This window comes from Triturus cristatus, chromosome 12 (genome assembly GCF_964204655.1).
Source record: "Triturus cristatus chromosome 12, aTriCri1.1, whole genome shotgun sequence".
Lineage (NCBI taxonomy): Eukaryota > Metazoa > Chordata > Amphibia > Caudata > Salamandridae > Triturus > Triturus cristatus.
Window position 1 is genome coordinate 32591556 of NC_140595.1, and position 14712 is coordinate 32606267.

Sequence of the window (14712 nt, forward strand, 5' to 3'; positions counted from 1 at the left end):
GAAAGACCTGAACAGATAAACTTCTATGTCTGTGTATATATTTTTACAGTGCCATAGTCTTCCCTGTGAATGGCGGGGGGAGTCGGAATTAACATCTTATCGTCCATGGGGATACACCTGCCTAACACCATGTTTTTCTTTCACCTCTTTGATTTCATGTACCTATTGATTGGCTTGAATTAGGGATATGCATGCTCAAATGATCAAGAGTATAAAAGGACTACGCTGGCAGGGGGACGATCCTGGAGAGCTTCTTCGTTCTCTAAGCCGCCTTCGGCCCTCCCACCTCCAATTTTCGTGAGTCTTTGGTGGTCTTGGTCTGTGTGCCTTTCTCAACTGTGCTTTTGCAAAAGGGATCCATTCAAGAGCCTGTGGCACACTACCTGACTAGTGTCTGTGCTTGCCATTTTGTTGGGAAGTCTTGCCTCCGGTTTTACCCCTTGACATGCTGTTCATGCGGCCACAGCTGAAGTGTCAATGCTTTAACTTACTACCCACCTCTCTACAGGTGCCCCCTGTTCTCTGCCATTGTTACTAGGCCTCTACTAGACCTATTATTATATAAAGCAGTGCTCCTTTTCAGAGGTGGAAGGTTTTGCAGCAGTACGGTACGATGTGTAAATGATTACGTATTAGATTATTTCTACGTGTAGTACAGGGAGGTACTTGTTGAGGCTTTCAGAATCTTTTCCTTATGTCTTGTCCCTACAGTCTGGTCGGGCATTCATGGCACACGGCAACATGTTCTTCCCACTTCTGAAATGAAACGTGCTTTGACAGTCGGATCACTGTATGCATTTTCCAGGGCCTGGTCTGCTCATGTGAGCATCACTTAGCAGTCAGAACACTCTCCTCATTTCTTAGAAGTTCCATTTGTATTGGAACCATTGGTTTCTCTGCTGCCTTTGGGTGACTGGGTAACATGTTGTTCGAGGCATATGAGCTGCAGATTACACACTTTTGCATAGATCGCCATCTGGTGTTGGGCTCAGATGTTTGCAGTTTGTTTTTCCTGTTGGAACGTCTTTGGAAGTCACGAGATCGGTGACTCCTCCTTTGGATCATACGGCGCATGGGCTTCGGCTCCATCCTCAGATTGTTTTTTTCCGCCATCGGGTTCGGATGTAATCTTCGCGCTCCGGTTCTGAACAGTTTTCCAGTTCGCGCGAAATCCTTCCCCACATCGCGGTATTGTTTTGATCGCGATCTCCCCACTCGACGCGCCTTCTCATCGGCACGGACCCTCGGTTCCAGTCGTCGACGGCGGCCTTCGGGCCTAACCAAGCTCTGGTCCCGGCTCATGGAAAGGACGCCATTTAAGAAGTGCCCTCAATGTGGGTCCAAATTTCCCCACACCGATCTTCACGAGGTATGCAACCTCTGCCTCTCCCCTGAACACGAGGCTCGAGACTGTCCGGCGTGTATGTCTTTTAGATCCAAAAAGACTATTCGGGACCGAAGAGCCAGAAGAACAATGGCACACTCCTCTACTTCCAGTCGACATCTTCGGAGACGACATCGAAGAGCCAGAGCAGTGTCGCACCGAAGAGGACCTCGTCAGCGCTTCCGAGGCCGACGACTCAGATGTGGAGGACATCACCCCGGCACAGAGGGTCGTTATTACTGATTTACCCCCTTCCACACCCTTGCCGGCTCCGAAAAAGGCTTCGGTCACGCCTTCGCCTCCGGGCCTAGGTAAAACCAAGGACGCTGCTTCATTCACCCCACCTCCGGGCCCAGTGAAGAAGCCTAGTAAGCCTTCAGGCGGCTTGGGCTCGAGGCAGCCTACCAGTGGCGCCGATAAACACGTCTCGGCACCGCAAAAGAGGCCGCCCTCCACCTCGACGCCCAGCTCCGTACTGAAGCCTTCGGGGTCTTCGGTACCGACAAAACCACACAAGACCTCCGGCACCGACCCTGCCAAACCTAAGTCGGGCTCGGCGCCAACCAATCACCCAGAGGTTCCGAAGCCCGGCTCCAATCAAACCGGCACCAGAAAGCCTAAAAAGACAACGGCGCCGACGACCAAATATTGTCTCCAGAACTTTTTACACCAGATCCCTTGCAAAAGACTCTCACCAGGGATCCGAAAACGGGTCATTTGACACTTTCTACCAAGAAAAGACATTTGGACAAGCCGGCTCCGCCTCCACCGAGGAAGGACTCTGCTACTTCTCCACTCAGAATACCTTCCCCACCCCCTCCGTCTCCTCCACCCCTACCTCATCGTTCTCCGACCCCGTCTCCAGACGATGATGATCAAGAAGATCCATATCATGATATAGGGGATATGCCCCAGGACCCTACCCCTACAGGATCTCCAGACCCATGGGGTGACTACAATAACCCAGATATCCCCGACATCCCATAAGATGACCTTTACCCCTCCAGGCCATCTCCACCGGAGGACTCACTAGGGTTCCACCATTTGCTCCAAAGGGCTGCACACTATCACGGGGTGGACTTGCACACTGACCCTGTGGAGGAGGATTTCCTCCTCGATACATTTGATACAACACATAGGTCTACTTCCATCTTACCTATGCTTAAAGGGGTACTAAAGCATGCACCAGAGGTTTATAAAGACCCCGTCAGGGCCAGGGTCATTAACCCACGTATAGATAAAAAATACAAAGCTGCCCCCACAGATCCCGCCTACATCAAAGGGCCAGCCACACTAGATTCTCTAGTGGTGTCTACTGCATGGAAAAGAGCCAATTCACAGGCGTCAGGCGAAGCACCACCACCTGACAAGGAGTCAAAGCTCCTAGACGCATCAGGGAAACGCACTGCGTCACAGGCAGCCAATATATGGCGTATCGCCAACACCCAAGCGCTATTGGCCAGATATGATAGGGCACATTATGATGAGCTAGAAAGCATCATGCACCATCTCCCTGAAAAATATAAAACTAGGGCCAACAAATTAATTCAAGAGGGTAAAACTATCACCAACACCTCTATACGTTGCGCTTTAGATGCAGCAGACACAGCCTCCAGGGCCATTAACACCAGCGTCCTTCTCCGCTGCCACGCTTGGCTAAGAGTATCTGGTTTTAGGGGTAGGTTTCCACTCCTGAGGCGAACGAGCACTCTTTCTCGGTCTGCCAACTCCGAGCTGCTGACGAAGCCCATTTCCTTTCATCTTAAGGGTTGGGTGTAGGCTTCCTAAAGAAGGAGCACCTACCAGCGCAAAGACGCAATATTCCCTTACTATCAAGGTACTATAGGTTCACAGTACTTAACTTCACTGGCGCCTATTCTTACTAATTTCTATTCTTTACACTCACTTGTTTGATTTGGTCCTGACGAAGCGCGATCGGATCCCTTATGGACCTTTTTTATACCTGCCCTCATTATTTTGTTCCCTGAGGACCTCCAGGATTATTTTTAATTTATTCTAGACAGAGCCGTGAATAAAGGTCTTGGCTCCTACCTAGTAAGTTTTTTAACACACCACTCACATCCCTTTTAGGTAGACCCACACACTCCCATGCACAACTGCGGCGTCTCCTAAAAGAACTCCGACAAAGAGCCCTCTTGCGGGGCCCGTGGGGGACTGCAGCGCCACCCCCACGAGGAGCAACGCCCCATGATGAAGCAAGACACCCGAAAGGGTGTGTGAGGGCACTATATTTCAAAGGAGAAATTCCCCACACTGATTTTGGCCCAACCATACCTTGAACACACACAATCTTTATTCTTATCTTTAGGAACAGTAACCCTCTCAATATTTTCACGTGATTTTGAGGGAGCATGGGTTCTGGACCTATTTTCTAATTACGCTCCCGGTACCCCCCTCTCTCCCTTTGTGTCAATGATATCTGGTTTTAAACCAGAAGTGCAAGCCTCTATCCTTAACCACCCCTTTGACCAAGAACATCTATTCGGGCTAAAGGTGGATGAGGCCTTGGAAAAACTGAAAAATGATACAGACACCACAAAATCCATGGGGTCTTTACAGTCCCAGAAGCTCCTTTCGCCGCTCCTCCTTTCGGAGTACATCCAGAGGTTACTCCTCAGACACAGCGTCCACTTCCTACAAGTCCCCTAATCAAACCACCTTTACGAAGGGTTACCAAAGAGGCGGCTACAGGGGTAACCACAACAAGGGCAGAGGCAAAACAAACAACACCCGTTCTGCCACTCCCGCTACCCAATGACTCCCCCCCCCCCCCCCCCCCCCCCCCCCCCCCGCTCCCACCAAACCATTCCACTCCAGTCGGGGGCAGACTCACAAATTTTCTTCATATCTGGGAGACCATCACCTCAGACAAATGGGTGATTCAAATAATTCGGTCAGGATACTGCCTGGAATTAACATCTACCCCCCCCCCCCCCCCCAAAACATTCCACCCAGGCAACACCCAATGTCATCAGAACATTCCGCATTGCTGAAGCAGGAGGTAATATCCCTCCTACAAAAACAAGCAATAGAACACGTTCCTGTCCATCAACAAAATTTAGGGGTCTACTCCCTATATTTTTTAATACCAAAAAGGGACGATACTCTACGACCTATTCTAGACCTCCGGCCCCAGCAGGTACTTCCACTCTTCTCCCAGAACGACTTTCTCACCACACTGGACTTAAAAGATGCATACTTCCACATTCCAGTGCACCATGCTCACAGAAAGTATTTCAGATTTGTAGTGGACGGACAACACTACCAATTCAAAGTGCTCCCGTTCGGAGTTACAACAGCACCACGGGTATTTACCAAGTGCCTAGCGGTGGTGGCAGCACACCTCAGAAGACAGCACATTCACGTCTTCTCATACTTGGACGATTGGCTAATAAAAGCCACTTCATACAGCCAATGTGTACACAATACCGCCACCACCATTCAACTACTTCACCAACTGGGCTTTACAGAGAACCACCAAAAGTCCCAGCTAACACCATCCCACATAAAACAATACCTCGGTGCCACCATAAACACCCCAAAAGCAATAGCCTACCCCAATCCGGCCAGGATTACAAGTATTCAGGCTTTGCGACACAAATTCATAGCTCAACACTCCCTTCTAGCACGAGTGTATATGCAGCTAATAGGGATGATGGCCTCTTGCAATTTTTATGTGCCCCATGCAAGACTCCAGATGCGCCCTCTCCAGGAGTGCCTAGCGCACCAGTGGAACCAGGCCCAGGGTTAACTGACAGATCTGGTGTTGGTAGACGGTCGCACCCATCGCTCTCTGCAGTGGTGGAACACCACAAACCCTTCCAAAGGTCGACCGTTCCTAGATCCGGTTCCTCAGATAGTACTGACAACGGACGCATCACTCTCCGGCTGGGGAGCTAATCTATTACACCTCACAGTGCAGGGCGCATGGACGCCACAACAAAAGTTGCTCCATATCAACCATCTGGAGTTACTAGCAATCTTCCTAGCCCTGAAATCCTTTCAAAAACAGATCTCCGGCAAAGCAGTTCTCATTCGCACAGACAACATGACGGCCATGTATTACATTCAAAAACAGGGCGGCACGCACTCGCCACAGCTCTCTCAACTAGCACAGAGCATATGGAGATGGGCAATTCCCCACAAAATCTTTCTCCTAGCTCAACATGTCCCAGGAGTCCAAAATACCGTGGCAGATCTGCTCAGCAGGCACACACAACAGATCCACGAGTGGGAACTTCACCCACAGGTTCTTCATCCGTTCTTTCAAATGTGGGGGCATCCACAGATAGATCTCTTCGCCACCCACGAAAACACAAAATGCCCAAGCTTCGCCGCCAGATACCCACACCCATTGTCCAAAGGGAATGCGATATGGATGAACTGGTCAGGCAGATTTGCGTACGCTTTTCCGCTTCTCCCACTCATTCCACTAGTAGTACGAAAACGACAGCAACACTCCCTCACACTGATCCTAGTAGCTCCAACGTGGGCCAGACAACCGTGGTACACCACACTTCTACAACTCTCTGTAGTACCACACCAAAAACTATACCTCACCATGCCTCTTAACCCAGAACCATGGAGAGATCAGGCACCCGGACCCATCTCAGCTCAACCTTGCGATCTGGCTCCTGAAATCATAGAATTCGTATACCTAAATCTTCCCCCTGACTGCATGAATGTCATTAGAGAGGCTAGACGTCCTACCACTAGAGCATGCTACGCCGCCAAGTGGAAACGTTTTGTTGTCTATTGCCACAACACCATCTATCCCCTGGACGTGTCCATCCAACATATCCTAGGCTACTTACTCCACCTACAAAGGTGTAATCTAGCCTACACCTCCATTCGACTACATCTCGCAGCTATTGCAGCTTACCCACAAAACAGGCAGCACCTATCACTTTTTAGAGTACCTGCCATTACAGCCTTCATGGGAGCCCTAAAAAGAATAATTCCCCCCAGAGCACCACCCTCACCAGTGTGGAACTTAAACATCGTTCTCACAAGGCTAATGGGGCCTCCCTTCGAACCTTTACACAGATGTGAACTACAATTCCTAACATGGAAAACAGCTTTCCTTGTAGCCATCACTTCCCTTAGGAGGGTCAGTGAGTTACAAGCATTTACCATACAAGAACCTTGTCTACAAATGCACCATAACAAAGTTGTTCTCCGTACAAATCCGAAATTCCTACCTAAAGTCATTTCACCTTTTCACCTAAACCAATCGGTAGAGCTACCAGTATTTTTCTCGCAACCACAGACCGTTGCAGAAAGGGCTCTCCACACACTAGATGTCAAAAGAGCCTTACTCTACTACATTGAGAGAACACAACCTTTCCGTAACACCAAACAACTGTTTGTCTCTTTCTCTCCACCACACAAAGACAACCCCATCTCATAATCAGGGATAGCTAGGTGGATTGTAAAAAGCATTCAAATTTGCTACCACAAAGCAAAACTAACGCTATCTGTTCCCCCTAAAGCCCATTCTACACGAAAGATGGGGGCTTCCATGGCATTCCTAGGGAACATTCCATTTGATGATATCTGCAAAGCAGCTACATGGTCAACACCGCACAGTTTCACCGAACACTATTGTGTAGATGTGCAAACTAAGCAACAAGCTAGTGTGGGCAAGGCTGTACTAAAAACATTATTTCAAACCACTGCAACAGATACCGGTGGTCGCCGCTAGGGTTGGGAACTGCTATATAGTCTATGTAAAAGTGTGTAATCTGCAGCTCATATGCCTCGAACGGAATATGCTACTTACCAGTATGCATCTGTTCTTGGCATGTAGAGCTGCAGATCTACACACGCCCACCCGCCTCCCCGGCTACCTGTATCTGTTCCAGTTTATCTTATTTAGATACACACACATGGGCATCTTCACTGTTATTACTACGCTCCATCTTTCCCTGCTGGCGAAAAACAATCTGAGGATGGAGCCGAAGCCCATGCGCAGCATGATCCAAAGGAGGAGTCCCCGATCTCGTGACTTCCAAAGACTTTCCAACAGGAAAAACAAACTGCAAACATCCGAGCCCAACACCAGATGGCGATCTATGCAAAAGTGTGTAGATCTGCAGCTCACATGCCAAGAACAGATGCATACTGGTAAGTAGCATATTCCTTTTCTTTTTTGTTGTTTGCTTGGAGTGTGCTTTCTAAATTTATCGCTTGCAACGCTTGGCATACTAATCAGTAAACGAAGTAACACGGAGTTTGCAAATGAATTGCGTTTTCACAAAACATCCTTTTTCCAACAGGAAAGCAAAAGGTGCCAAATCAAAGCAGACCATTCCCAAGGTAATCCGTACAATTGTGGGTCTTTAATTGCTGTGTTAATGCATGTATGTTTAGGTAGTGTGTGGAATTTACTACCCAGCCTACTTTAGATGGGTGCAGCACGTGTTAACACTCTCTTTTGTGCTCGTGACCTGTGTGCAGAACCCTCAAAACCAACTTAAAGGAATTTCACCCTTTCAAAAAAAATTAAATTCTCTTCAGGGCATGTTGAACTATCACACACACATATATATGATACGCAGACCTTTTACAACTTACAAACACAACAGAGGAATGTACAACCTATTTAAGCATATAAATAAAAAGAGAAGCACAGTTCCAATTAATATTAGGGTCCTGAAAAGTGTTCTTTTTTCAGCCGAAGTGTTTAAAGTGATGTCTCTAAATGAATTTATGAGGTCCCATTCAGAGGTTAAAGTCTCTGACAAAAAACTGTGGTTTCAAAGTTTTTCAGCGTGAACTTTATGAAAAGTCCAAAAACGCATGCTTCTCAGATATCAATGACTTACTGACACGTTTCTCGGTCAAGCAATATTTTATTTGCATGTATTCATTTGACTATAGTAGTACCACGTATTGTCACCTGCTGAGTGAAAATGCCCTGTATCAGGATAGTAAAATTCCTGCTGCCTGACATTGGGTTATTCAGCCAGGCCCTGCATCCAACGCCACGCTGTGCACGGCGATCGACATCTTACTTTACATAAGAAAAAAAACTAAAAGCAATTCAATGAAAAAAAAAATGAAAAAAACAAAGGTTAATGGGACAGTATAGCTAGGTGAAAATGTCAGTAAAAACACACAGTTTTAAACTAACAAAACCACAGAAATTTACCAGTGATATCTCAAGTAGCTATAATTTGAGCCCTAAAGTAACCATAACTCGCACCCTCGCAATGCACTGCCAATGACCTCACATATTGCATCATTCATGAGATGTTCTGTAATACCACTGATAGCATCAATGTACATCTAAAATGACATCATCGATGATAACACCGCTAATTTATTCAGTTCTGGGTGGGTTGAGAAGTGGATTTGTGACTATGCTGCCTATTATGGGATCTGGAGCCCTGGGCTTCTAATTACTAATTCCCCTCTATGGCACTTTTGCAATTTTAGTTGAATGACTTTTTGTTTTTTTACCTCTGGTCTTTGTGCCAAAAATGGGAGTGATGAGAAAAGAGTTTAAAACGAGCATTTAGCACCCTACAAAAGACAGCTGCTCCATTTTGTTCACCCTGCCAGGAGATAAATCAGTTTGGCGTAACCAACTAGACAAGTCTCATCCCTCCCGAGGCTTCATATTCAAAGTAGCTCATGGCCTTCCCATCTCTTGCGGGACTGATAATTGGGTGATTCAGATGACCAATGTTTCTTGTTCCCTAGCAGCCCCTGCACATTTGACCCCTGTGTTTTCGTCTTCTGTCTGGCTTTAGAACCTGCTGGATTCCAAGTCGTTGAAGCTGATCGTCAGTATGACACTGCATGACCGGACGACTAAATCCCTTCTGCATTTGAACAAAAAGAAGAAGCCACCAAGCATCAGTGCCCAGTTTCAGGTTCGACGGACACCTTCTGTTTATTGTCTGGTGGGTGTGCACTGTCCAGTAGTCCGAACAGCAGGAATCTGACTTGATGGCTCTACATTTGATGAGGCAGAATCCTCCTATGTCCTCCTCACATGACCTGAAATCTGGTTAGAACCGCCTAAAGTGAATACATTCTTTGAAGCTACAGAGTCAGCGGAAGCTTCAAAAGCATCTATTATTTTGGTGTTCTTTACTGTGTGAGATAGTCCATTAATAAAAGGCCTGTTGTTTAAAGCCCATTCCACTTAACTAGTGACTTTATAGCTCAATGCCTAGTCAATATTGTCTACTCCTTCGACAAACAATGTATTGCCATACCACCCGAGTCTAAAAACACCAATGCCTCAGATGGCAAACCCATCAGTTGGACTAACTGGAAGTAATATGGCAAGGAGATGCAATGTGTCCTTTTCAGATCTCTTTCCAATCATCCCTCCCCCTGTAAAATTACAAGTGGAATTAAAAAATAAACTTTTGATAAAGTAGAGCAGGGATGTTAATTTTGTATACAGTGTTTAAATTAACCTTGAGTATGAGAGCGTTATTAATGAACAATACGATTGTGTGTACCCCAGGAAAGTTTGCTGAGCCAGCGTCCAGACATTCTGTAGATTTCCCTTAAATATATTCTGAATATACAAAAAAATAAAATGAACATACGTAATATTTTCTAAAATTGTCCGTTGTCCCATGCGTCCTTTATTTCAGACGTCGCTCAATAAACTGCTTGAGACTTTGGGCAAAGCAGAACCATTCTTCATCCGGTGTATTCGCTCTAACGCAGAGAAGGTACGTAAATGCAACCTCCCACATAAAACGTTAGTCCCGCTCCCTTCTCTGAGCTGATTGTATAGCAAGATAATTCAAGGTAGTCACTTAGGGTACCATTATTAGTAGTTTACCAAATGACCTATGCAGGCCTCAAGGGAGGTGCTGGCATGAAGAGGACATTTTGCACTGGCTTCTCAAAAGTGGTAATACCTAAAGGTCTGCAAGCCTTGCATAGCCTGAAGGGGGAGCTTTTGTCTACAAGGCAAACGCCAAAAGACTTCCTTTGAATCTGCAGCTAAAGATCACTGCTTTCTCTGTCCTGTAGATGGCGCTGTGCTTTGATGAGGCACTGGTTCTACAGCAGTTGAGGTACACGGGGATGCTGGAGACTGTGAGGATACGAAGATCGGGATACAGTGCCAAGTACACGTTCCAGGTATGGAAGAAAACTCTGCCTGGTAACAGCAGGGTCCAAGCAACACCAGTTACTGCTTTTTGCATCATCCTACTAGTTTGCTGGTAGTTGCGTGTGCATATTACGTTGATAGACATTTTGTATAGTGCTACGTTGCCTTTTGTACGGCGTTGCAGTGCAGTCTGGCTTGAGTATCTGCACGCTTTGGTGTAAGGGTTTCATCAGACTAGAGATTGTATTTGGTTTACTGTTTGAAGAGCGTCCTCGAGGCTCCTGGAGAGGTTGATCTGTCATGTATTTCATTGTAGTCTTGTGTGGTGTGTGTAGCTAGAGATCGTAACAAATTTGGGTACCTACCTTTGGAAACCTTTGTATGTGCACAGACAGTCTCGAGGTACTTGTAGGAAGTAACTTCGGGCCTGATTTACATTTCGGCGGAGTAGTTACTCCATCACAACGGTGACAGAAATACAGTCCACCGAAACATAAATTCCATAATATCGTGTTAGATTGATATATTCCAGCAGATGGGATATCCTTCACCGTTGTGATGAACTACATCTCGTCCGCCGAGATATAAATCAGGCCCTTAGGTTATGGTTTCTAGGCAGTGATGCACATATATTTCTATGCATAGTAAACTTACAAAGTAGTCATTTTTCAATTTAAAAATATATTTTTTGTGAATTGTTCCAGGTTACCTCTTTCATGATCATCTTCAAACCACACCAAAAAAATATAATCTGCTATAGAAATACTTTCAAATAATAAAATGTTGCAGATGAGCACAAGTTATACTGCGTTACGACGACACCGCTACGGCACTACTTGAAAAATCATAGCTTAACCACCAGTAATGCGACTTTCAAGATTTACGAATGGCCACAGAAGGCACGGCTCAAGCGGAATTAACAGTGCTTACTGCACACAAGTTGGAACCTAAGTAATGCGGGTACATAACTGGTTCTGACGTGCAAGTTTGACTTTCATTGGCACCGATGCACGTCCAGGTCATAAATAATTCAAGTTCATAAACAGGGCACCTGCAGCTGCGTCACGGGGCTGGGCGCTAAGGGGAGTGGGGGAGCTGCCCGCCCTCCACTGTGTTAAAATTGGTTTGAAGCAATACTCCTGCCACGAGGGGGAATGCCACGGGGGTACAAGGCCCAGGGAGGGCTTCCGGCTCTCAGGGCGGCGGTCACTTGCTTCGGATGCAGTTTATTTTAACTGGTGAAACATCTGTTTGCTGGAACATCTGGGTAAACCAAACCATGCGGGCTGGGCGAAGAGGTGCTCACTACACAAACAGTACTTAAATCGGCACCAAAGTGAGAGAGAGGCGCTGAAACGGGCTTTGAGCTGCCTCATCGGGTTCGATGTCGGGCGCTTATTTAGCCCTACTTCCTTCACACTGCATTCTGGTACATGAAGGCTTTAATTATGTACATTAAATACAGATATACAAGAGGATCAAGAAGGTCGTAAAGAAGTTATTAAACTAAACTCTGCTTTGAATTTTACAAAACAAACTATTTACAAGATCATGCGGTAGAAACCAGGAAACGTAAAACAGTGTATCTCGTACCTTCAAACATGCTGGCAGCTGTGCGTGCCCTCGGAGTGGGTGGCACGGATTCATCATCAGTGGCGGGTTTGCATATTCCGTGCAGCTGAGTTCTGAGGGTGGGGCGGCTCCCCGCACCAGTAGGGACGGACAGAAGAGGCTGGAGTTCCGGAGCAAGTTCACAAACCCCTCACGCACTGCGAGTGTGCGGCTCCACTGCGCCCAAAGTCCAGTCAGCCTTGCACGACTCTCCCACAATAACACTGTGAAGTACGGGAGGTGGCGGCGGCAGCTAGAGTGGAAGCTCAGCCCTGAGCCAGGCAGCGCCTCTCTGGGGAGGAGGACTGGGCGGGGACGCACAAGCTCAGCAGGCGGGGAGACGGGGCTGCCGGGATTTAGCTCAGCCTGCCTGAATCGCCTCTCGGAGATAGTGCTTACAGAGGAAACCAAATGGCCGCAGCGCTGGGAGAAATTAAAAGTAAACATTTGCAGGCTGTCTGCAGTTACCCCGCGATAATGATTTACAGCTTTAGGAGCACCAGGGGGCAGGCGGAAACTCATGGATACTAGCCACATTCACCTTTTTACATCACAATGTGGCACAGTGGCAATGGTGTGAATTTCAATAGAAAGCTCGCGCTGAGCCACACTTCAAATGCATGACCATAACGGAGGACATCCTTCACACATTTTGCATGTTGGAGCCGTGCCAATATAATGCTGTAAAACGAAACGACCACAGGACAGTACGTACGAATGGCAGCAGTCTGAAGTTAGCTGTATTGTTTTTAAACGGCATTGCGTGCTTGTTTATCAGCGGAAGGGCGCCTTCTGTTCCATATCGACCTCTGCTGACCACTAAAGCCATTTAACCCTGTGCACTGCTGAGCACCCATTAGCTATAGCAGACAAGCACTAAAAAACTACCCGCGAGTGGTGTGCACGCGCGCTTTAAGGGAAAACCAGCGCGACCAGCGCTGACCACCATCTGCTGAGGGCATGTACAGCGTTTACCTTGCGGGAGCGAGCAGAGGCAGGCGCGATAATTGCCATCAGATAGCGCCGCTGCTCGTTCCCGCAAGGTAAACACAGTACATGCACGAGGGCTGATTGGAAACAGTGCAGAACATGCACGAGTTTCTACAAAAGCCCGGAGTGATTCCAAGAGTCACTCCAAAGCAGTGCTTGCGCGCTGCGTAGGCAAGACCTAAAAACGGACGGTTTCAATGCAGTTTTACTTGAGTGTTTATACAAGAGTTTTTGCTTTGCTGCCTTGCCTCATTGCCTTTAAAAAGAAAGAGGAGGCGAAACTCCAAGATTGATGAGGACTGTCTACTAAAATTGCTTCTCAAAACCCATCTTAAATGCATCTTTTCCTTTGTGGCGTGGAAACTGCAGTTGTTCTATGTTGTGGTCTTTCTGTACTGTTCATGTGCTGCCAACTTTTGCATCTTCTTGTTCGTGGTCATCCTGCACTATGTTTTGTGTTCTTTCTGACAGTTTATATTCTGTTTCTATACTTTTTTAAATACTGTGTAGTTTAGGTTCATTGACTATTGTACTCCGTGGCCATTCTGTGCTACTGTCTTTGTGCACTGATTTCTTTTTATTCTGTGGATTTTCTCTACTCTTTGGTGGTTTCTCCTCCCTCTTCACAGTTCCTGCTGTCCATTAGGGAGATCTAATCTTAATTTAGGTGTGTGCCCTGCAGAGTTGGCTGAATTTAGAGCCTTTATTCAGTGCCTTATTAGCGACTCAGAAAGAATGCTTGAGTCAAATAGCACTTCTGAAATGTATTTCAGAGGCTGCCATACTGGTGATCCAGCGTGAAAGGACAACATTTACATATTCTCCTTATGTCATAGATTCTTATTCACAAAGGTTCATTCATGCATTCATTGGTGGGGCCCATAACACCAACACACTTCACATCCACACAAAACTCATTTGAATCTGTACACAGGAGAAGGGGCTGCTGGACATGTGGGTACCTTATTATCTATCAGGATTAATTATCTTACTACTTTATATACACATTCTATATACAACTTTTAGAATCCTGACTTTATCATCAAGGTACTTCACTGTTTGGTCGATGGACCAACTAGTTTGACTGGTTGATGGTGAATTAGAACCAGCTAAAACACGTTTAAAGTCTCGGAAAACATTTGATATCTTTAGTGATTAATTTAAGAATCACAAAACTCGTTTCTTGTTATTTCAATTTTGTTAATCTAAATCATTAATTAATCCCTTTAATCTTGCATTTATTTACTTCAGCTCATAATTTGAATTTTTCATTTATTAAAGAGTAATTAAGCATTTAGAAATTTCATTAAACATAAATTTAGGAAAATGCAATAAATCATTTACCAATGAACAGGCGACAAATAGCTTCAGATTGAATAAGGAGTTATCTGCGTTCTCAGGTAAAGACTCCCTCAGACAAGCTGTCTGACCCTCACCAAGGGATCAAACCATCAGGAAAAATACAGGCTATAGCTCAATTTCTCTGAATATAAAAGTTCAGAAATTCAGCAATGTCCATACATCAATCCGTAGCATTGAACAATTCCACACCCAGACTGACAGCATAGAAATTAATGAAAAATAGAAAGGTCGAAAAATAAAAAGGAATAACCAACCA

The 14712-nt window shown here is 46.1% G+C and overlaps 1 protein-coding gene across 13 annotated transcripts in view; it reads left to right on the plus strand.

Annotated features, from left to right (window-relative positions):
- Nucleotides 1–14712, plus strand: part of LOC146772312 (unconventional myosin-IXb-like) — a 373359-nt gene that overhangs the window by 196918 nt on the left and 161729 nt on the right. For 9 of the 13 annotated variants that reach the window (XM_085638103.1, XM_085638105.1, XM_085638104.1 and 6 more), the window contains 5 exons: nt 184–297; nt 7684–7723; nt 9163–9285; nt 10024–10104; nt 10412–10522. In XM_085638103.1, coding sequence (XP_085494229.1) covers nt 184–297; nt 7684–7723; nt 9163–9285; nt 10024–10104; nt 10412–10522 — 469 coding nt within the window. The remainder of the gene's footprint in view (nt 1–183; nt 298–7683; nt 7724–9162; nt 9286–10023; nt 10105–10411; nt 10523–14712) is intronic. The other 4 variants (XM_085638107.1, XM_085638108.1, XM_085638109.1 and 1 more) reach the window with 1 other exon arrangement.